Source organism: Papio anubis, chromosome 5, assembly GCF_008728515.1.
Source record: "Papio anubis isolate 15944 chromosome 5, Panubis1.0, whole genome shotgun sequence".
NCBI classification, from domain to species: Eukaryota; Metazoa; Chordata; class Mammalia; order Primates; family Cercopithecidae; genus Papio; species Papio anubis.
Genome location: NC_044980.1, coordinates 132,877,894 through 132,902,606, shown reverse-complemented (window position 1 = coordinate 132,902,606; position 24,713 = coordinate 132,877,894). Strand labels below are relative to the sequence as shown.

Sequence of the window (24,713 nt, the reverse complement as noted above, 5' to 3'; positions counted from 1 at the left end):
GCTGTCAGTTTTCAAGACATTCCTTCTCAAGTTTCCCCTGTGGCTAACCACACCGTCCACTGGGAAGATTGCACTAGGTGCCTACGGGCACTGTGCCACACAGGCAGCTGGTGTGGTAAGAGACATACCACCCTATGCACAGGCCCTGGAGCCTGGGCCCTTTGTGTACAGCTAATGACTCATTACTATTGGGAAGAGTATATCCTAGGGGAAGATCCTTGTCACCCCAGATGTTCCCCACACCAATGACCTGCAGCACTGGACTTGCTCTGCAGAGTGCAGCTGACATAGGGAGGTCCCGACAATGCCTGGTTAGCTCCAACCCTTCTAAGACTGCCCTACTCTATCCCACCTGTACCTTCCAATTTCCCTTAGCAGCATTTCACCCAAAGCAGTCTTCTTTTCCTTGCCCACCAAACCAATGTCCTCATGGTTTATAACAACCTAACTGAAGAAAGCTATGCAAGAGGTAATGGGAATATGTGTGTCATGTTTTTAAGACTGGGTAAAAGTAGTATCAAAGCAGAAAACCCAGGCTGCACCTGGGTGAAAGGGGGCTGAGAACAATGAAGCAAGGCCATCTGGTCTGGAAGCAACAGACTTCAAAATACCTTGTTTCCCCAGGCCAGCCAGGTCTAGCTAACCTAGCCTGCTCTCAGCCCTCAAGCACAAAGCACATCCCATCAGCCAGCTGAATAAATTGGATCTGCAAAGAGTTTTCTTTCTGCACTCCATTACCTCTGAGTGCAAACCAAGGCTTTTAAAAAGGCAAAATAGGATGTTCTACATAAAGTACTTGACCAAAACAGATTGTCTCTATCCCCAAGAAGATGGAAAAATCCAAGGGCATCTTTAGGAGTCTACAGTCCCCTAGTGTCATGACCACACTGTCATCACATGACACACAGATCCACGAGACCTGGTGCTGGTGCAGTCATTAGGGAGACCATCATTGAAGTGCTGGGCCTGACTGAGCAGATCTGTCAAGTTAAGGCCCTAAGTCAGAAGGAATGAGAGCCTAAGATGGTGCTAAGTCCCAGTACACTCACTAAAAACCATTCTCATCTGCTTTTGTGAAGAGAGTTGCAACTGAATACAGAGAAAACCCATCTTACCCACAGACTCCTCCTCCTTTACCACTGCTAACAATGTGTGCTATAGTTAAGTTTGAAGTATTTTAAGGATATTCCCTGACAGAATACAAAACAGTTCAATACACTCATGTATCTCTCAATGATGGAGACATGTTCTGAGAAATGCATTGTTAGGCAATTTTGTCATTATGTGAACATCATAGTGTACTTACACAAACCTAGGTGGTATAGCCTACTGTACACCTAGGATATATAGTATCACCTGTTGCTCCTAGGCTACAAATGTGTACAGCATGTTGCCATACTGAATACTGTAGGCAATTTTAAACAATGGTAAGCATCTATGTGTCTAAACATAGAAAAGGTGCAGTAAAAATGTCGTATAAAAGATAAAAACTGGTATACATATATAGAGCACTTACCATGAATGGAGCCTACAGGCCTGGAAGTTGCTCTAGATGAGTCAGTGAGTGAGTGAATGTGAAAGCCTAGGACATTACTATATCCTACTGCAGACTTCATATATACTGAACACTTATACTATATGCCATACACTTAGGCGATACTAAATTTATAGAACAGATTTCTTTCTTCAATAACTAACCTTAGCTTACTGTAAATTTGAAAAACATTTTAAACTTTTTGACTCTTTACCAACACTTTGCTTAAAACATAAATATATTATACAGCTATACAAAACTGCTTTTCCTTTATACCCTTATTCTATAAGCTTTTTCTATTTTTAAAATTTATTTATTTTTTACTTTTTCAACGTTTTTGTTCAAAACTAAGACACAAACCCACACATTAGCCTATGTCCACAGAAGGTCAGGATCATTAACATTACTGTCTTCCACTTCCACATCTTGTCCCACTGGAGGTCTTCAGGGGTAATAACATACATGGAGCTCACATCTCTATGATAACAATGACTTCTTCTGGAATGTTTTCTGAAGGACCTGCCTGAGGCTGTTTTATGGTTAACTTAAAAAAATAAATAAATAGGAGTTCTCTCTCTCTCTCTCATATATATATATTTATATATGTGTATACTTTTCTTTTGTTTTTGAGGCACAGTCTCACTCTTGTCCAGGCTGGAGTGCAGTAGCACAATCATGGTTCACTGCAGCCTTGCCCTCCCTGGACTCAAGTGATTCTCTCACCTCAGCCTCTCTAGTAGCTGGGATTACAGGTGTGTACCACCATACCTGGCTGTTTTTCTATTTTTTTGTAGAGATGGAGTTTCGCCATATTGCCCAGGCTGGTCTCAAACTCCTGGGCTAAAGCAATCCACCCACCTTTGCCTCCCAAAGTGCTGGGATTACAGGTGTGAGCCACTGTGCCTAGCCTTAGTTTATATATTTACTATACTTTTAATTGTTATTTTAGAGTGTACTCCTGACTGGGCATGGTGGCTCATACAAAAATTAGCTGAGTGTGGTGGCATGCACCTGTAGCCCTAGCTACTTGGGAGGCTGAGGCGGGAGGATCACCTGAGCCCAGGGAAGTCAGGGCTGCAGTAAGCTGTGATCATGCCACTGCACATCAAACCACATAAGCCAGTAACACAGTCATTTATTATCAAGTATTATGTACTGTACATAATCGTATGTGCCATGCTTTTATACAGCTGGCAGCGCAGTAGGTTCGTTTACACCAGCATCACCACGAACATGTGAGTAACACATCACTTTGTGATGATATGATGGTCAAAACATCACTAGGGATAGAAATTTTCCAGCTCCATTATAATCTTATGGGACCACCATCATTTATGTGGTCTGTTCTTGACAAAGGCATCCTTATGCGGCGGCGCATGACTGTAGTTAAGAATACAAATTTGAAACTAGACAGACCTGGGTTCAATTCATAGCTCAGCTAGTTACTATTTAAACAGAGCTTAGTTATGTCATCCCTCTGAATCTCAGTCTCCTCATCTCTAAAATGGGATACCACTAGGACTGCTATATGGATTCAATATGATAATGTATACAAAGCACCTGAATAAAATCTAATTAGAAATGGTAATATTTATTTAGTGACTGGCACTAAATTACTGAAGGGATTTATTTTTGCATGTGTGTGTGTGTGTGGCAGGGTATCACTCTCTCACACAGACTGGAGTGCAGTGGCGACATCTTGGCTCATTGCAACCTCCGCCTCCCAGCTCCAAGCGATTCTCCTGCCTCAGCCTTCCCAGTAGCTGGGATTACAGGTGTGTGCCACCATGCCTGGCTAATTTTTGTATTTTTGGTAGAGACAGGGTTTCACTATGTTGGCCAGGCTGGTCTTGAATTCCTGACCTCAAGTGATCCACCTACCTTGGCCTCCCAAAGTGCTGGGATTACAGGTATGAGCCATTGCACCTGGCCACTGAAGGGATTTAACAGGTATTTGTTGTACGAGGTTCCAGGGGAAAAGGGAAGAGTAGGTTATAAAACAATTTTTACTCATGCATGGGAGGCCACATGATACATGGAAGTATGTCAGGCTCTGGGTCAGAGATCTGGGGGATCATAGACAAGATGTTATTACAGCCTCTCTAAGACTCTGGTTCCACAGCTGTAAAATTTAAGATACCACTACCCTGAAGAGCTGTCGTAAAACTTGGATGCTCTCAGCCCAGTATCAGGGATTTCAGCAGGTGCTCAGAAAATGGTGGTAGTTGCTGAGGAACATAGCCTCTGGAATCAGATTGTTAGGTTTGAATCTCAGCTCCATCACTTCTTAGCTCTGTGACCATGAACAAGTTAGCCTTTCCATGCTTCAGTTTCTTCATCTATATGATGGAGACAAAAAGACCTACCTTGCAGGGTTGTTCTTATGACTAGATGAGCTAATATACAAAAGTGCTTGACACATAGTAACTACTAGACAAATACTGGTTCTATTATTTGGCTAGTATTTATTATTTAATAATTAATACTTAAAAACTTAAACCACTGGCCCCAAACTCTTTTGGTTCTGATGGTTTTCATCTAGAAATTGTTACCAAACATCCAGATTCTCTAGCCCCAGACTGCAGAGAGGCTCTCTCCAGTCAGGTGAGAGTTCTTTATAGTTCCAAATTCCCAAAACCTTCTCCCTCAGCAGGCCACCAGAAAAAAGTCGTGTATTTTTCAGCTGCTCATGAAGCTTATTAGGAAGACTTTTTCCTTCATTGGGTTCAAAAGCAATGGCTCACTTAAAATTTTAATTAAAGCCAGGCACAGTGGCTCATGCCTGTAATCCCAGCACTTTGGGAGGCCAAGGTGGGCAGATGGTTTGAGCCCAGGAACTCAAGACCAGCCTGTGTAACACAGCAAGACCCTGTCTCTACAAAAAATACAAAAATTAGCTGGGCATGGTGGTGCATACCTGTGGTCCCAGCTACTTAGGGGGCTGAGGCGGGATTATCTGAACCTTGGGAGGCAGAGGTTGGAGTGAGCCGAGACTGCACCACTGCACTCCAGGCTGGGTGACAGAGCAAGACCCTACCTCAAAAAAACAAAAAATAAAAATAAAGAAAAATAAGTTTTCTTAAATTAAGACTCTACGGCAGTGGTTCTCAAAGGAGGGCTGATGTTGGCCCCTAGGGGACATTTGGTAATGTCTAGAGACATTTTCAGTTGTGATAACTGAGATGATTGCTACTACTGTTATTTAGTGGGTAGAGGCTAGGAATACTGCTGAGCATCCTACAATACACAGGACAGCCCCCACAACAAAAAATCATCTGGCCCAAGTGTCAATAGCATGAGGTTGAGAAACTTCAGCTTATAGAAAAGCTGCTTATGACAAAGTTTAAGTGGGTAGGGTGGGGGACTAAAATATACAATGATATCTACATTACAGTGGTAGCCAGGTACAAATGACATGTGTGTATAAACAGGGACTGACTAGGAAATAAGACCATGAAAATTATTTGAGAAAGTAGGGTGTGTGAATTATAATTTACAAATTCTATGAGCATTATTACTATGTTTAAGGACCAGAGAAAGAGTGAAGGCCAGAACTCAGTGGAGGCAAGAATGCCCCAAAACTACATCTCTCCATTCCGATTATTCAGACACCTGTGACTGCCTATATTATAACAGTGCTTCAACCCCCTGCTACATAATGAATATTCTGCTCAGGTCCCAACAAACAAGTAAGGTGAGAAAGGAAAACAAAAGTGCAAACAGCTGGGCACAGTGGCTCATGCCTGTAATCCCAGCACTTTGGGAGGCTGAGGAGGGCAGATCACCTGAGGTCAGGAGTTTGAGACCAGCCTGGCCAACATGGTGAAACCCTGTCTCTACTAAAAATACAAAAAATTACTGGGCATGGTGGCTCACGCCTGTAATCCCAGCACTTTGGGAGGCCAAGGCGGGTGGATTACAAGGTCAGGAGTTCGAGACCAGTCTGGTCAATATGGTGAAACCCCGCCTTTACTACAAATACGAAAATTAGCTGGGCATGGTGGTAGGCACCTGTAGTCCCAGCTATTCGGGAGGCTAAGGCAGGAGAATCACTTGAACCCGGGAGGCGGAGGTTGCAGTAAGCCGAGATCATACCACTGCATTCTAGCCTGGGCGACACAGCAAGACTCCAACTCAAAAAAAAAAAAAAATTAGCCAGGTATGGTGGTGGGCGCCTGTAATCCCAGCCACTCAGAAGGTTCAGGCAGGATAATTGCTAGAACCCAGGAGGCAGAGGTTGCAGTGAGCTGAGATCACGCCATTGCACTCCAGCCTGGGTGACAGAACAAGATTCCGTCTCAAAAAAAAAAAAAAAAAAGTACGTTTGAGCAGTCTTTTCTGCAAAATCAAGCCCAGAGTTTAACCACTCAAAAAAGCTTATTCCAGTGCCCCTCTGTCCTCTCTCCTGCATATCTTTAAACTCTTCTTCATCTTGAATCACGTGACAAGTAGTTACTGGCAAATGGTTAAATTAGACAAGGTTTCCTATCATGGACCTTTCAGACAGTAGAGACCATAATTCTTTTTCTTTTTTTTTGAGATAGAGTCTCGCTCTGTCACCCAGGCTGGAGTGCAGAGGCATGATCTCGGCTCACTGCAACCTCCACCTCCTGGGTTCACATCATTCTCCTCCCAAGTAGCTGGGACTACAGGTGCCCGCCACCATGCCTGGCTAATTTTTTGTATTTTTAGTAGAGACAGGGTTTCACCGTGTTAGCCAGGATAGTCTAGATCTCCTGACCTTGTGATCCACCCACCTCGGCCTCCCAAAGTGCTGGGATTACAGGCGTGAGCCACCACACCCGGCCATGAAGACCTTAATTCTTTAAAAATATTTATTTTAATTTTTGTGGGTACATAGTAGGTGTATATATTCATGGAGTACATGAGATGCTTTGATACAGGCATGTAATGGATAATAATCACATCATAGAGAATGGGGTATCCTTTCCTGCAAATATTTATCTTTTGTCTTACAAGCAAATTACACTCTTTTAGTTATTTTTAAATGTACAATAAAATTATTATTGACTGTAGTCACTCTGTTGTGCTAGCAAATACCAGACTCATTCATTCTTTCTATTCTTTTGTGTCCATTAACCATTCCCTCCTCCTGCTTCTACCCTTGCCAGCCTCTGGTTACCATCCTACTCTCTATCTCCATGAGTTCAATTGTTCTGATTTTTAGATCCCACAAATAAGTGAGAACATGCAATGTTTGTCTTTGTGCCTGGCTTATTTCGCTTAGCATAATGACCTCCAGTTTCATCCATGTTGTTGCAAATGATCTCATTCTTTTTTATGACTGAATAGTACTCCACTGTGAATAAGTACCATATTTTTTTAAAATCCAGTCATCTGCTAATGGGGATGTAGGCTGTTTCCAGATTTTAGCTATTGTGAACAAAGCTGCAACAAACATGGGAATGCAGATACCTCTTTGATATAGTGATTTCCTTCCTTTTGGGTAAATACTCAGCAGTGGGATTGCTGGATCATAGAGTACCTCTATTTTTAGTTTTTTGAGGAACCTCTAAACTGTTTCCTATAGTAGTTTACTAATTTGCATTCCCACCAACAGTGTACAAGGGTTTCCTTTTCTCTACATCCTCTCCAGCATTTATTATTGCCTGGAGAAGACCTTAATTCTTTAACTAGAGTCAAAACTATAAAATTACAAATCAAGATAGTACTATGAAGGACAGAAATCTGATCCAGACTGGCAGGTGAGGAGTACCACTCAGATGTGAATGATTAATAGGGGTTACCTATATTAAGCCAAGAGAGGAGCAAAGAATTTCCCAAGCCATACAGAGGAAGTGGCATTTGCAAAAGCCATGTGGGAGGAGGGAGCCTGATGATGCTGAGAAACTGGCCAGACCATGAAAGGTCCCTAAGTTTTTTGGAATGCTGGTCTTTAAGAAAAACAGAAAATCATTAAGTGGGGAGAAAAAAATACTTAAATCTTTGAGTTGTACATTAAGTTCCTACTTTGGCACATCCAAGGGTCAGGTGAGGCAATTACTCCCACTGGGACCTCTTTACCCTCAGGTAATCTGAAACCTTTGGCCTGTCACAGGAAAGCCTAGTACAGTGGCAAATTGTCCATGCCAAATGTAGGCCAACAGAACACTGCAGTAAGTAAGGAGGGGTAGTTTCCCTCCAAACTGAGGGTCAGCAAGTTGTAAGTCCAGTGCCCTCTCTAGGGTAGGAGAAAGGGAAGTCCTCGAGATAGCTGATGTCTGAGCTCTTTTCAAGAGCAAGCAATTTCAGGAGGACCCCATAAGCAGCCTGTCTTCTAGTCGAGGGGCCAGAGAAGACGGTTCTGTGGCCACCAGAGTTCTCTCTCTCTCTTCTCATAGCAAAAGGTATATATGTGCCCAGACCCAGTTGCTGGGTCAGAAACCACAAGCTTCTCAAGCCTCTGACAGATCCAGCTAAAGTCTTAAAAGATGCTGGCCCTGTCTATGTGAAACTTTTCCAAGGCATTCCATGAAAACACCATTTGGGCATTGGAAGATTCAAATGAATGTCCCAGGATATGGGCTCAGAGATGTGAAAGAAAGGGGGAAAGTTAGAAGGATTATCCTCAGTTTAGAAGATAAACTGAGACAGGCGTGGTGGCACACGCCTGTAATTCCAGCACTTGGGGAGTCTGAGACAGGCAGATCACTTGAGTCCAGGAGCTCAAGACCAACCAGAGCAGTGTTTGGTGAGACCCTGTCTCTAAAAAAAAATTGTTTTTAATTAGCTAGGTACAATGGCACATGCCTGTGGTCCCAGCTACTTGGGAGGCTGAGATGGGAGAATTGCTTGAGCCCAGAAAGTCAAGGCTGCAGTGAACCTTGTTTATGCCACTATACTCCAGCCTGGGTGACAGAGCAAGATCCTGTCTCAAAAAACAAACAAACAAACAAACAACACTGCTCAGCACAAGGCATGACACACGTCAGCAACTCAGGAAGCAGCAGCTCAATGGGGCTACTCCCAGGATTCCGTACAGATGAGAGGAGGAGGAAAAGGGACCCAAGGTAAGCAGGAGAAATGCCTCACAGGATACCCTGTGTAGCCCGAGGAGACTGGGAGAGGGGGACATTCAACTATTCAAGAAATATTTAAAATTCAGTAGTGAATATAACATTCAAAAATCCCTGCCTTCAAGGAGCTTATACTCCAGTGGGAAGAGAAAGGCAGTCAATGAACAAGTACACATACTATGTCAGGCAAGGAAAACAGGCAGAAGAACAGGGACAGAGAGTGCCAGAGGGGGGGCTACAATTATATGGGGTGGAGTAGGGGGAGGTGACTGGAAGGCCTTTCTGACTAGGTGGCAGCTGAACAAGACTCAAAAGAAAGTGAGACTGTAAGCTGTGGATGTCTGAGGGAAGGGCATGGCAAGGGCAAAGGCACTAGAGTTGGAATGTGTCTGGTGAGGAAGGGAGGGAAGGTGGAGCAGAGGGCACAGGGGCAAAGTGGCAGGGGTCACAGAGGTGGCAGCAGCCCGCTCACAAAGGGACTTGCTAGTTGCTGCGAGGATTCTAGCTTTCACTCCAGTGAAATGGAAAGCTATTGGCGGTCTGAGAATAAGACAGCAGAGGGCATGAGCAGGAGGAGGGGACCAATTATATGGCCATGATTGCAGATAAGAAATAACTTTGGAGCTGTCCCAGTCTCCTCAGGCCAGTGGGGATAGATCAGGAGTGACCCTCAGCAACTGGCTTTCCCTGCTTTCGAGAGAGCTTTGTCTTCCCCACCCCTATCTATCCCTAAGCAAAAATTCAGAAAATTTGTGTGGGCCAGGGGAGGGTACTAACTTCCTCACTGCTCATCAAGGTGCCATAAACTGTAGAGATGCATTACTTTATTTATTCTTTGTCACAATCCTGTAATCCCAGCTCCACAGACAAGAAAGCAGAAGCTCAGGGAACTGGAAAAACTCTACCAAGATTCCTAAGCCAATGTGGCTTTTGGTGGCACTAAGCTGTGTCCTTGTTGGGACATTCTGTCATCTTATACCTGGCAAAGAAAGAAGGCACTGGACTGGTTTATGCTGGAAACGCTTTCCAGGGCAACGAAAATGCCTGATTGGAGTTTCTGATGAAAGAAAGTATAAAAGGCTCAAACAAGCCAGGCAGTAATTCCATACTTAGAGCCAATTAGCCAGAGATGCCAGACCGTTAAATTTCCTTCTTCTTTTCTCACACTGACTAATGAAAGCAGCATGAGACACCAAGAAGAGTGTACAGGAGAAATATGCCATTATATCACCTCCCCCACAATCTCTGACTGTGGAATATGAGGCCTCTCAACATTCTGCTGACTGGCCAATGGCCCGGTGGGCCCAAAAGGGTACCCCTGAAGATGCACTCCCTTTTCATGTCTTCAAATCACAAAGAACCAGGGTCACTGGGTAGTTCCCAACATACAGGCTTAGAAATCTGGTTCAAAGGCCCATGAGGCTTTTGAGCTCCATGGGGGCAACCCAATGGACTGTGCTGAAGTAGAACTTATTTCATTTTAAATCAGTATGTTGCCAGATATCACAGTCCTACCCGAGAAGAACATATATAAAACCCCAATATCTGGACTCATAGGAATTAAATAGCAAGGGAAGGGTCTCCAAGGGAAAGTGACAAGGGGACCAGACACTGAACATGAACTCACAATCACCCTTTGAAATGGTAATATTTGCATTCATCTAACACATATTTACTGAGCGCACACACACACACACATACTCGCATACACACACGTGCTCAGCACTGTTGAAGGTGCAGTGGAAGCAGAGGTGAAAGAAGAAAAAAACTCTTGTCTTTGAGAAGCATACAAGGGGAGGCAGGGCACACTCAAAGATCAGGGAGGTAAAATAATTTGCTCAGGTCCTAGTGTTAATGAGATTTGAATCCAGCTTTATTGCACTCCACTTTACCTCTGTCTACCAGGACACTAGTGTTCTACTATAACTTTCAGGTGGTTTTTTGTTTTGTTTTTGTATGTTTTAGGGGTGGGGGGTGCAGATAAGGAAGGGAAAAGGCTGAAAATATTTTCCTTTGGTGGTGTTTGAGAATTTCTGCGGAATCTGTGCTGGATCACAGCAGCAGGGCATAATGAAGAAATGCACTTAGCCTGGGATCAGGAGACATTTTGTTGTTGTTGAGAGACAGGGTCTTGCTCTGTCACCCAAGCTGGTGTGCAGTGGCTCAATCCTAGTTCACTGTAGCCTCGAACTCCTGAACTCAGGTGATCCTCCTGCCTCAGCCTCCTGAGTAGCTAGGACTACAGGCAGACACTACCACATCTGGATAATTTTATTTTATTTTTTGTAGAGATGTGCTAAGTACAGTGGCTAGGCTGGTGTCAAACTCCTGGCCTCAAGCGATCCTCCTATCTCAGCCTCCAAAAGTGCTGGGACTATAGGCATGAGCCACTGCGCCTGGCAGGAAACTTATATTCTAGTTAAAACTCACTGACTCTGGAAAGTCACTCTCTGGGCTTCAGTTTAAATGTCTCTAAAAAGAGGGGGTTAACCTAGCAAGGAATGGTAAATGGGTTCTTCTTATACCTAACAATTCAAATCTATTCATGGTTCCTGTCTAGAATGCTGGGGTATGCTGAAGCCATATGCACGCTTAGTGAAAGGAGCTGTAACTGCCTAATGATGTTTGCTATAAGGTCAGAGGGTAATAATTAATCCAGATGATCATGTGAGGACTCTGCCACTTCTGATGATTCGAGGTAGAAGTCATTTTAATTTCGTGATGAAATTTTAAAAAACCCTTCTTCCACGACTTTCTAACCAATTCACAGGAGTATCCTTAAAATGACAGATCACCTATATTCCGATATAAGACTAGTGATAGTGTTTAATGTTTCATTTTAAACAGTTATGATACTATGGCATATTTATTAGAATCTAGAAATAGTTCTGTCATTTAGAATGTTTCAGTGAACAGGAATTCACCTGTCACCACTGAAACTTGTGGTAATGTTTCCAAAGATCTCTCATTCCATACGCCTTTTTGCAATGTGACTTACCACTCTCCCAACAAGGAATGAAGTCTATTTTCCTCCTCTTGAATCTAGGCTAGATAGACTTCATGTTGCTTTGACCAAGAGTGTGACGGACGTGACATTGTGTGACTTCTGAGCCAAGGGGGTGAAAAAGCCTGATGGGTCATTGTATTGTGGCTATGTAAGGTTTGGGGAAATTGGGATGAAAGGTATACAGAACCATTTGTATTATCTTTGCAATGTTTTTCTAAGTCTGAAATTGTTTCAAAATTAGAAGCTAAATTAAAAGTTTTTTGTTTCATTTCTTTTTTAAGGCTTTTATTTTATGTTCAGAGGTACATGTGCAGGAAAGCCTGGCAGATTCTATCCTTACATTGTAACATGGAAAAAACCCACCTACTCTGAAACTCTCATGCTGTGATAGCAGCACTGACAGACCATGCAGAGGGACAGAGACAACCAACCCCAAGCTGTTTCAGTCATGTCAGCTGAAATACCAGACATGATTTTTTTTTTTTCTTTTTGGATTTGAGATAATTTCTTGTTAAAATGAACCAGAAGTACAGGGTTCCATTGGAACTAAAACAGTTGACAGAACAGGGTTGAAGTTAATCAAATCTTCAAGGACAATCAGATCAAACAAAGCCAGTAAAAGTGGAGAAACCCAACACTAGTTTGGAACGCACACAGAAATACTAGCATGTCAGGTACCTCCTGACCCCTCCCAGCAGTTGGCCATCATGCTCCCACCCCTCTCTCCCATCTGAAGCACTGGCCAAACCAAATGGCTTCTTTCTCTGTATTGCAAGTGTAAGTCAACCCAAGAGTACCCTTTTGGACATAATACAAAGCCAAGAAGAAAGTTTATGGATCATATGGGATGGTAGAAAGTGTACAAACCCAACCCAGCAAACTGCTTATCGTTATCTATGTTCCAGCCTCAGTAGATGCCAACAAGGAGCAGAGATGAATCAATCTTTCCTCTCAAGCCCTGTCCAAATTACGGAACCTCTAAGATTGGGGGTGGTTTGTGATGTAACAATAGATAACCAAAACATACATCAACCTTCCACCTATGGCAAATGCCTTAAATTCTGCTCTGGCAAGATCTGGCTGCCAAATGGACCTTTTGGATCTAATCCTTAGGGTGAGATCAGTTTCACATTCTTCTTGGCTAAGTGCTTTTGTTTCCAGAGTTCATTTTATACAGCACCACTGCTTTTATTTCAATAAGATTTATCTTCAGTATATCTTAAGAATATTAGCGAGCCAGGCACGGTGGCTCATGCTTGTAATCCCAGCAATTTAGGAGGCTGAGGCAGGTGAATCACCTGAGGACAGGAGTTTGAGACCAGTCTGGCCAATACAGTGAAATCTCGTCTCTACTAAATATACAAAAATTAGCTGGGCATTGTGGCACACGTCTGTAATGCCAGCTACTCGGGAGGCTGAGGCAGGAGAATCACTTGAACCTGGGAGGCGGAGATTGTAGGGACCCGAGATTGCGCCACTGCACTCCAGCCTGGGTAACAGAGCAAGACTCCATCCCCCCACAAAAAAAAGATTATTAAAGGATTCCCCCACTTTCTGGTAGGAGGGTTTTCTTCTCCCTGCAATGTTTGTTCCCTTAGAATCCCTTTTTTTCTGTTTGGATCACCATCTTTCATCTTGGAGCCTTTCTTTACTCAGATGTCTGGTGAACCTCTATTGCTGGTTAATATCAAAGGCTAAGATTCTATCACTTGTAGCCTTGAGAGTGTTGACCAAAACAAAGGGTGAAAGCCTAAACACTAAGGTTGATTGAATTCAGACATAAAAAAGCTAAAATGGACTGTACATAAGGTAGACACTATTTAATCTGGAGCAAGAAGAAGGGCTCTGAAAGAAGTCTGTATAGGGTGCAGTTGAAGCAAATAGGAGTGGTAAATTCTACTGGAGGTATAGTATAGGTAAGGAAAAGCTTCAAGGAAGAAAAGATATTTTCTTTTGATCTCCAGAGATGTGTAGGATAGGTTGTGGCATAGTGGGGATCAGAGGTGGGAAGTAAAGGAAGCAGCATGAACAAAGTTAGGGTATATGGACCAGCATGGCAGTTTAGAGGCCTTACCTACATATAGACTACTTAGATGATAATATCCTGGATTTTAAGCTGATGTAATTATTGGATGAGACATCTAGTGGTGGTGGAAGGGGGTGTATATATTTTGCTTATGAGGGAGATGTGAATTGTTGGGAGTAAAGGGCAGAATGTGGTGGACTGTTTGCACAGATGGTCACCAATTCCTCTCACCCTGTATTCACATGCCATTCCTCCAAGATGGAGTCTATTTTACACAAATGTTTATAACAGCCATTATTCATTATTCCTAATAGCCAAAAAGTAGAAACAACCTAAATGCCCATCAACCAATGAAAGGGTAACTAAAATGTGGTATATCCACAATGGAATATTATTTGGCAATAGGAAGGAATGAAGTATTGATACATGCTACAACATAGATGAACCCTGGAAATATCAAGCTAACTGAAAGAAGCCAGTAACAAAAGACCAAATATTGTATGGTTGCATTTATATAAAATGTCCAGAGCAGACAAATCTATGAAGACAGAGCAGATTAATGGTGGGGAAGAGGCCGGGCATGGTGGCTCACACCTGTAATCCCAGCACTCTGAGAGGCTGAGGTGGGCGGATCACAAGGTCAGGAGATCGAGACCATCCTGGCTAACACGGCGAAACCCCGTCTCCACTAAAAATACAAAAAATTAGCTGAGCGTGATGGCGGGCGTCTGTAGTCCCAGCTACTCGGGAAGCTGAGGCAGGAGAATGGCGTGAACCCAGGAGGCGGAGCTTGCAGTGAGCCGAGATCACACGACTGCACTCCGGCCTGGGCAATAGAGCGAGACTCCGTCTCAAAAAAAAAAAAAAAAAAAAAACACGTGGGGAAGAGTGGAAGGAAATGGGAAGAGATTGCTAAAGGGTTTCTTTTTGGGGTGATGAAAATGTTCTGTATATAGACCAATGGAACAGAACAGAGGCCTCAGAAATAACACCACACATCTATAACCATCTGATCTTTGATAAACCTGACAAAAACAAGCAATGGGGAAAGGATTCTCTATTTAAAAACTGGGAAAACTAGCTAGCCATGTGCAGAAAACTGAAACTGGACCCCTTCCTTATACCTTATACAAAAATTAACTCAAGATGGATTAAAGACTTAAATGCAAGACCTAAAACCATAAAAACCCTAGAAGAAAACCTAGACAATACCATTCAAGACATAGGCATAGGCAAAGACTTCATGGCTAAAACACCAAAAGCAATGGCAACAAAAGCCAACATTGACAAATGGGATCTAATTAAACTAAAGAGCTCCTGCATAGCAAAAGAAACGATCATCAGAGTGAACAGGCAAACTACAGAATGGGAGAAAATTTTTGCAATCTATCCATCTGACAAAGGGCTAATATCCAGAATCTACAAGGAACTTAGACAAATTTACGAGGAAAAAACAACCCCATCAAAAAGTGGGTAAAGAATATGAATAGACACTTCTCAAAAGAAGACATTTATGTGGCCACCAAACATGAAAAAAAGCTCATCATCATTGGTCATTAGAGAAATGCAGATCAAAACCACAATGAGATACCATCTCACGTCAGTTAGAATGGTGATCATTAAAAAGTCAGGAAACGGCTGGGCACTGTGGCTCACGCATGAAATCCTAGCACTTTGGGAGGCATGGTGGCACATACCTGTAATCCCAGCTACTCAGGGGGCTGAAGCAGGAGAATCGCTTGAACCCAGGAGGTGGAGGTTGCAGTGAGTCAAGATCGTGCCACTGAACTCCAGCCTGGGCGACAGAGCGAGACTCTGTCTCAAAAAACACAAAACAAAACAAAAACAATAAAAAGTCAGGAAAAAACAGATGCTGGAGAGGATGTGGAGAAATAGGAACGCTTTTACACTGCTGGTGGGAGTGTAAATTAGTTTAACCATTGTGGAAGACAGCGTGGCGATTCCTCAAGGATCTGGAACCAGAAATACCATTTGACCCAGCAATCCATTACTGGGTATATACCCAAAGGATTATAAATCATTCTACTATAAAGACACATGCACAGGTATGTTTACTGCAGCACTATTAACAATAGCAAAAACTTGGAACCAACCCAAATGCCCATCAATGATAGACTGGATAAAGAAAATGTGGCACATATACACAATGGAATACTACGCAGCCATAAAAAAGGATGAGTTCCTGTCCTTTGTAGGGGCATGGATGAAGCTGGAAACTATCATTCTCAACAAACTAACATAGGAACAGAAAACCAAACACCACATGTTCTTACTCATAAGTGGGAGCTAAACAATGAGAACACATGGACACAGGGAGGGGAACATCACACACTGGGGCCTGTCGGGGGATGGAGGGCTAGGGGAGGGATAGCATTAGGAGAAATACCTAATGTAGATGACAGGTGCAGCAAACCACCATGGCACATGTATACCTATGTAACAAAACTGCACGTTCTGCACATGTATCCTAGAACTTAAAGTATAATAATAATAATAAAAGAAAATGTTGTGGAATTATGATAGTGATGATGGTTGAAAAATTCTGTTGATATACCAAAAACCATTGGATTGTACAACTTTAAATGGGTAAATTGTATGGTACATGAATTATATCTCAAATATACCAAAAAAAGAGGGGGAGGAGGGAGGTGATATCTGTTCCCCCTCCTGTTGAAAGTAGCTGGCCTTGAGACTCATTTTGAACACTAGAATAAGGGATAAGTGATGCTATGCCAGTTCTGGGCCTAGCCCAAAATCCTGGCAGCTTCCACTTTCACTCTGTTGGAAGCTAGCTGTCATGTAAAGCAGCTTAAGCTAGACCACCCAATGATGACAGACTATGTGCAGAGAGAGGCCTCGTGGAGGCAAACCAAGACCCTAGTCATGTGAGTGAGGTCATCTTGGATAGCTTACACCCAGCCAGGCTGACAGCTGAATTAAGTAACATGAGTGACCCCACGAAAGATCACACGAAGCAAGAAGAGCCTCCCAGCCAACTCAGAGAATCATGAGAAATAATAAATCGTTGTTTTAAGCCAGTGAGTTGGGGGTGATATGTTATGCAACAGATAACTGAAACACAACCTTTCTGAGTCTCAGATTCCACTTCTATAACATGAGACTGATACTATGGGGTTGTTGTGAAGATTACATAAAGCTAACACCAGCATGGTGCTCAACAAATACTAGTTGTTATTCTTAAAAACCACCCAGGAGATCCTTGACATAATCTGCAGGTATGCTCTTCTGGGAGGCCTTATTCCCACAAGCACTTGCTGCTTCCAATCACATGGCTTCCAAAAGGTTGGCTTCTTAAAAAAACAAAAGGTGGGTTTTCTTGCTACAATCTCTGACACATGAACTTTGAATCATAAACAGATGACCAAGGAAGGTTCTGCTTAGGTTAGCCATTTACCCGACCCTGCTCATCCATTCATCACACCTTTATTAAGCCCTAACTAATTATCAGACACCAATTAAGGATAAAGGAGATCCTCCTTCCTTTGAAAAATAAACCATTTCTACCTATGTATCTATTAACATAATATGCTACACACTTGAACTTGAGTGGACAGAGAAAGTATCTACAATAGTAAATCTAAAATCATTCAACTGGAAAGAAAAAGCTTAAATTTCCATATAGAGCTCATATACACAGCATGAGAACACATAATTCTGACTGGGAATCCCACAAGCAATACCAGAGCAAGGAATGAAATGGGTCCCTAAAGGGTTCATCTCTCAGTGAGGCTACATCCTTCCAAGAGTCCCATTCACAGAACATGGACCCCAGGTGACAAAATTTGACCATTTAGCACTACCTGCTATGTTTTGGTGCAGAAAGGATCTGGGCAGTTAACAATTCACAAGCTAATGACAGAGAAATAAATTCCTGGGTATATCCGTAGGGAAGGATATTAAACAGCTTTCAACTGCATTTGTGAAACCAATCATGATTGGTAACACTGAACTAAAGAGGCTTTTAACCCTAAAAAGAATTAAGAAATTATTTTTCATCAAAAAAGCTGACATCAATACTTAAATTATATGAAAGGTAAGAAAGATAACCAAATCTGTATTTTCTGCATGAACAGTGGACAAAGTCCACTGAACCTAGGAAGTACTTATTCTAAACAAACTCAATAAAGTTCTAAACTCATCAAATGCTAGTTAGAGAGTCAGTATAAACAATATTGGCCTAGAAATGGACAAGAAGACCATGAGGGCTATAGCTGAACGAACTAACACCAGGCAGGCATTGGGCTGAGTCTACCAGATAACTCAAATGCTGGGCTATATTTCTCTGCTGACATATAATGTATAGCAAAGTACACAAGTCATAACTATCTATCTTGAAGAATGTTTACATCAAGATTAAGATACAGAGTATTCCTAACACCCCAGAAAGTTTCTTTGTTCCCATCCCAATGAATAACCAGTCCCACCCTAGTTTCCCAACTCCACAGCCAGGAGTAACCATTATTTTGATCTCTGGCGTCATACATACTTTTTGTCTGTTTTTGAATTTCACATAAATGAAATCATACCCTATGTTGTCTTTTATGCTTTCTTTTATTCATCACAGGGTTACCTTATTTTGAAGCAGAAAACCCAGAAGCTGAGGCTTATTTTCCGAAAATGTTTCTCTGATGTCACAGGCCTGAATACCAACTACTCTGATGACACTGGTTATACTTCCTGCCCTCTTCCGAGCATGCATTATAAAAACTGTTACAACAGAACACCATTTTGGATTGCAAAAGTTTCCTTCCAGATAAATTAAATTATTTAAAGGTATTCAAATATTCTATTCAATCTTAACAGAGTATAAGCTTTGCCACTATAAAAGCATAATCTTTTCCATGACTGTAAAATTCTTATTCTAGAGAATCATCAAGTCCTAGAATAAAACTAACCAGCAATTCTGTTATTACTTTTGATTAGTAAAGAATTAAATGACAGGAAAATCTCTCAGAGGAGGCATAAGGCACTAAATTCAGATGAATGTGAGTCAGCTCAGAAAAGGCAGGAGAGGAACAACAGTACAACAATAAATTATAAGTACAGATTTTGAGGCCAAGCTATCAGTATTCTAATCTGGAAAGTGCCCCTTCTAGCTAGGTGACCTTGGGCAAGTCATTACTCTAACTTTGTACCTCTATTACATCACTATAAAATGGGAATAACTTCATAGGGTTGTTGCAAGGATTAAATGTTAATGTATATAAAGCACTTAGGAGACCATGTGACACACAATAAGCACTTTTTTTTTTTTTTGAGATGGAGTCTCACCCTGTCACCAGGCTAGAGTGGATGGTGTAACCTCGGCTCACAGCAACCTCTGCCTCCCAGGTTCAAGCCATTCTCCTGCCTCAGCCTCCTGAGTAGCTGGGACTACAGATGCGTACCACCATGCCTGGCTAATTTTTGTATTTTTAGTAGAGACAAGGTTTCACCATGTTGGCCAGGCTGGTCTTGAACTGACCTCAGGTGATCTGCCCGCCTTGGCCTCCCAAAGTACTGGGATTACAGGCATGAGCCACCGTTCCTGGCCATAATAAACACTTTTTAAGAATCAGCTATCTTGATCAGGCACGGTGGCTCACGCCTGTAATCCCAGCACTTTGGGAGGCCAAGAGGGGTGGATGATGAGGTCAAGAGATCGAGACCATCCTGGCCAACATAGTGAAACCCCATCTCTACTAAAAATACAAAATTAGCTGGGCGTGGTGGTGAATGCCTGTAGTCCCAGCTACTTGGGAGGCTGAGGTAGGAGAATCACTTGAACCCAGGAGGCGGAGGTTGCAGTGAGCGGAGATCGCGCCACTGCACTCCAGCCTGGTGACAGAGCAAGACTCCATCTCAAAAAAAAAAAAAAAAAAATCAGTTATCTTAAAAAGCTGAAAGGGGCTGGGCACAGTGGCTCACGCCTGTAATCCCAACACTTTGGGAGGCCGAAGCAGGCGGATCATGATGTCAGGAGATTGAGACCATCCTGGCTAACACAGAGAAACCCCGTCTCTACTAAAAATACACAAAATTAGCCAGGCGTGGTGGCAGGCCTGTAGTCCCAGTTACTCGGGAGGCTGAGGCAGGAGAATGGTGTGAACTCGGGAGGTGGAGCTTGCAGTGAGCCAAGATCGCACCACTGCACTCTAGCCTGGGCAACAGAGCAAGAGTCCATCTCAAAAAAAAAGCTGAGAGGGCTATTAAGAGAGCAGCTATTCTGACAACCAAAGGGCTATAAAATAGTGACCAAGACATCTAGCACAGTGCTCCTCAAGATGTTTTATTTTCAATCCTTCATAGACTGATACTTTCTGTAAAATGCAAGATTACATGCTTGGATGTCACAGCAACACCAAATTGCTCTAAAAGTTTCTGAATGTTTACTCTCACTTTCTGTACATATGATACAGTCCATAACTGTTCACTGTTCATTGACTGGCATTTGTCTACAGACTGAACTTTGAGTAACACTGTTTTATAGCACACAAGAAGGACTCAAGAGCCTCCTGAAAACTCAACTGGAAGGTTAAATAGAATTATGAAAACATTTAGTAAGAAAAAAAAAAAACCTAGTAGCAGGGGCAAGAGGATGACTTGAGGGTCAACAAGCTGACAGATAAAATAAACTCAAGAGGCTAATTACTAAACTTAAAATATAAAGCTTGCTGCAGAGCAAAGACCCAACTGCTAATTCCCTCCCTACCCCCAAGTGCTCTAAAGGGTGGCCCTCAGAAAACACGTTGGCCAGGAAGTCATCGGCCCCAGAGGGGACAAGAAGTGTGAATGTAGTAGGCAGAGCTGACTTGGGCCTCTTTTCAGGAGTGAGAATCCACCCTAAGCCATCATCAAGCTTTGGGGACATCAAGCACAAGTTGCAAAGGCTGGAAAGAGTTTCTTCTCTGCCAAAGAAAACATGCAAACATTTCCTTTGGTGACACAGGACTATACACCCACATATTGAGAGACACACACCTGTGGTTTTAGGAGGCTCCTGAGGTCCACCCTGCCAGCCGTACTGTGGGTATCCTTGGTAGGGGTACCCTTGAGGAGGTGGGTAGGGTCCCCCCATAGGTCCTGGACCCATTGGTTGTGGTGGATAAGGTGGGTATGGGGCCGTTGGACCAGGGCCCGGATATGGTGGAGGGTTCCCTTGGTTCATCGGGGACCTGTAAAGTGCACCTAAGAGACAAAAAGAATGAAAATTATTTGCATTTAACTGTGGAAATCATCAGGAATAAAATTCTAACCCATAAGATCATTTACAAAATACCTTCAAGCTATATCAAGCCTTGTGCAAATCTCTAGCTCTGCTCATTTTGTTTCCTTCTCACCATCACTACAATTGGCAATTATTTTATATATTTATTTGCTTTTTGTCTATTTCCTCCACTAGACTGTAGGCTGTGACAGTAGACATCAAGTAAGTTTTAGATTACCACCATGTCCCTAGAGCACTGCACAGTACCTGGTACAAGGCAGTCCCTAAATAAATGTGTTAAATGAATAACAAGATATTTTGTTTTTTAAATCCTCTGAAATGTCCATAAATGTGATTGGAGAGCTTTAAGAAAGTGTTCTAACAGCACTAACTATGAGTCACATCAGTGGATGCTGATCCACTACTAGAAGCCCTCCAATCAACAGGGTTGGGCCACAGTGGGGACTTCTAACAAGCAGCACCGGCAGCAATGACCAACCAAAGATTGTAACCATCACCATTGCTCTGGGGATTGGGGTGATCTGGTTGTTCTCCCCAGACCTGCTGCTCTAAGCAGTTGGACAGCGCTGTCTATAGAGAATGCCAAGCGTCTCCTCTGCCCGTCCAGGTCCCTGAGACTCTGGGGGGCTCACCAGGAACACTTATTTGTGTTTACAGGACCCTGTCCTCCGTGGTTTGCTTCTGTGAGGGAAGCCATGCTTCCCAGCCCCCAAGCCTGTTAATCATTCTCTTGATTGGGCTTGAAGTTCTCAGGGCCAGCATCTTGTTTCTGTTATCTCTTCAAGCTCCACAGTGGTGGTGACTTTCAGATTAAAAACAAACAAATGGCCAGGTGTGGTGGCTCATGCCTGTAATCCCACCACTTTGGGAGGCTGAGGCGGGTGGATCATGTTGAGATTGAAACCATCCTGGCTAACATGGTGAAACCCCATCTCTACTAAAAATACAAAAAATTAGCCGGGCATGGTGGCACGTGCCTGTAGTCCTGGCTACTCAGGAGGCTGAGGCAGGAGAATCGCTTGAACTTGGGAGGTAGAGGTTGCAATGAGCTGAGATCGCGCCACTGCACTCCAGCCTGGGCAACAAAGCGAGACTCTGTCTCAAAAACAAACAAACAAACAATTACTGGGGAATGCAAAGTATAAACTCTAAGAATGTCTCACTTAAACAACATGATATCATCTGTCATACTGCTGCTTTGTGCTGTTACCCATATCTTACATCAATAGTTAACTTTTTACCTATTTGGGCGTCTTCTATCCCCAACCAAATAGTAGGGAAGAGTCTCAGATTCAAAATGTAATAATTTCACTATTAATTATTTTCCATAACAGGCAATCAATAAATTCCTAAGTGACTTTATTATATAAAGGACAGAATAGTCATAAATAGTCTAGGTTCCCTAAAATATCTGGATTACAGCAGCAGTGGACTTTGCTGGTTGCCCACACAACATCCATATTCTCCCCTCCTAACAGTAGTCAGGTTTCCAGGTAGATCTCTGCCCATTCTTCCTGTAGTTCATGTGCTTCAGGGAAAGCTCATCCCATCCAGCTCCAGGGTGAACCCAGTCTATCTAAACCAATCAGGGTCACTCTCTCCACTTTTTCATCATGATTGATTCAAGGAATTCAGGACTTAACCCAGATGCAAATGGCACTCCCTGGCCACTGGGACTGGTTCTGAAGTGGTTCAATCAGTAAAAAGCTCGGACTCTTAACACACTCCCACCAAACCTTGCCTTCCCCTGTACAAAGGTATACACAAAGTCTAGGAAAGATAAGGCCTACAAAATTACTGAGAGCAAATCTGCAGCCCTGAGAAGGAGCCAGCTTTAAGTGGGCCACTCAGAAAGGCAGAGCAGAAAAAAGGAAAGAAATGGCATTCCGGATGACTTTATAACAACTCATAAATCAAAGACTAAAGCCTGGCCTAACCTAAACTACCTCTACAGAACTTCCAGTCCTGGAAACCGATGGTAAGGTAAGGTAATGAACCCTTCTGGGTGACATTCACAAATATACATTTGTTAAATGCTTTCTTGACACTGGACTAAGTAGTGAGGTATAGAGCTCAATATGCCTCAAACCCTACCCTTGGGCAACTGGTTGAAACAAACATAAGGACAATGATTTTTAGAAAACATGGTAAACAGACTGCTGGGTAGGAGTAGGGGCTTAAACCTAGTAGAAGGAGGTGCTGATGGAGAGAGTGTCATTTGAAGGAGTGTGATTATAAACTGAAACTCTATGTTATGGGATCAAATGGCTTGAGGGTCTCTATTTCAACCATATCTGTATTATCTCCCATTTTTGACACCACCTTATTTTTCCAGGGCCTGAAAGGGACTCAGAAAAAAAGGAGAGTTCTTTTCCTTTTCTGCTCTCTGGTCTGCAACTGGCAACACACCCTGACCTAGGAACCCGAATGCAAAGGCTCATGGTGATTAACACTACAATTATCATACAAATTTGGATAAAAGCAAATGCATTTTTTTTCCTCTCTCCTACCAGGAAGGCTGTAGAAAGCCTAGTGAGCCCTGGTTAACACAGAAATCAGTCTCATCAATCACCATATGGCCATTCCATTATTTATTTTTAAATCACACAAGTACAATACAGTTATCATAACTACTTCTGTCCTGAAATTCAGTGTATGTAACCTAACTTCATTAAAACTGCAGTTTAACATAATCAGTTCAACAAGATCATGTAGATCATTCTCACTCTAGCAAAGTCTGGACCTATATTTCTTTGAAGATATTGTTCATCTGAAAACAACGGGCAATGAGGAGAAAAAAGAACAGAGTATAGAACTACTACAACTTCAGACCTCAACGTCTCATGACTTATCTTGATCTATCTGTTTGCATTATCCTGTGCAGTTCTCTCCCTGAGAACCTCAAAGCTCTCTTCCAAGTGTATGTGTCCTCCTCACTTACCCCCTCATCATGTTTCTCTCTCATTTTTGGTATGTATCTTTCTCCATCTGCTTGAGGGAAAAAAAAATGTAAGGTCTAGAAGGGAAAAATCCCATTAGTTATTCACAGAGGCATTTATAAACCACAAAGGTGCTCCAGCTACCATGACCTCCTTCCACACATATACTTTTTCCCTTTGTTCCCAATATAGACAGTCATCTTGGAAGAATAAAAATCTGGATCTATTTTCAGTTTCCTCTAAACAAGAAAAAAATCCCAGTGAGAGAACAGCAAAAGTCACAGAAAGAGCATCTGTGCTGGATGACAGATCCTAGAGCTGGCATTTGAAAAACAGGACTTCATCCAGTGGGAATCCATTGTTCCCAAGCTGGTAAAGAAGCAAAGCAAAGCAAAAAAGATTACCTAACACTGACACAGTATAGTACAAACCACTTTACATAAGCAAAACACAAAAGAGCTTTAAATTTAAGGTATGATACTAAACTTTGTAACATGACTGCTTTCCCTTATAAATTTGGTCAGGTAAAATATAAACCCTACTCTAGTGAAGTGTTTCACTACAGTGTAAACTGTAGCATTAAAGACAAATCAGAGCTCTAAAAGGGACAGCTCAAAGAGTGCTGCAGTCAAGATCCATTAATAGACTGCACTGAACACTGCTATCCCACGATCTCATTCAAGACATACTCAGAGTCACGGGATTAGCAGTCATTCAACCACACAATGAGAAGGGCAGAAACTATTCTTTGGGAAAGTGGTCAATGGAAATAAGACCTCATCAAAGTAGAGATGGAGGAAAAAAACACAATATTTTTCAATGTTGTTATTTTTTTAATTACAAGACACCTGCTAGATGGACTGGCACTAACTCTGCAGACAGTAAAGTGGAAAATTTTCCTCTGGAAAACTTAACAGTCCC

The 24,713-nt window shown here is 42.5% G+C and overlaps 1 protein-coding gene across 11 annotated transcripts in view; it reads right to left on the bottom strand.

The window, feature by feature from the left end:
• The window catches only part of CYSTM1 (cysteine rich transmembrane module containing 1), a 76,877-nt gene that overhangs the window by 25,879 nt on the left and 26,285 nt on the right, over window positions 1-24,713 (bottom strand). For 10 of the 11 annotated variants that reach the window (XR_004184007.1, XR_002522755.2, XR_002522756.2 and 7 more), the window contains one exon: window positions 20,607-20,813. Coding sequence is in view for 2 of the 11 variants with exons in the window: in XM_009209216.2 (XP_009207480.1) it covers window positions 20,607-20,793 (187 nt within the window). In the remaining 9 variants the exon portion in view is untranslated. Of the gene's footprint in view, window positions 1-20,606; window positions 20,814-24,713 lie in introns of those variants that run through there. The other variant, XR_004184006.1, reaches the window with a different exon arrangement.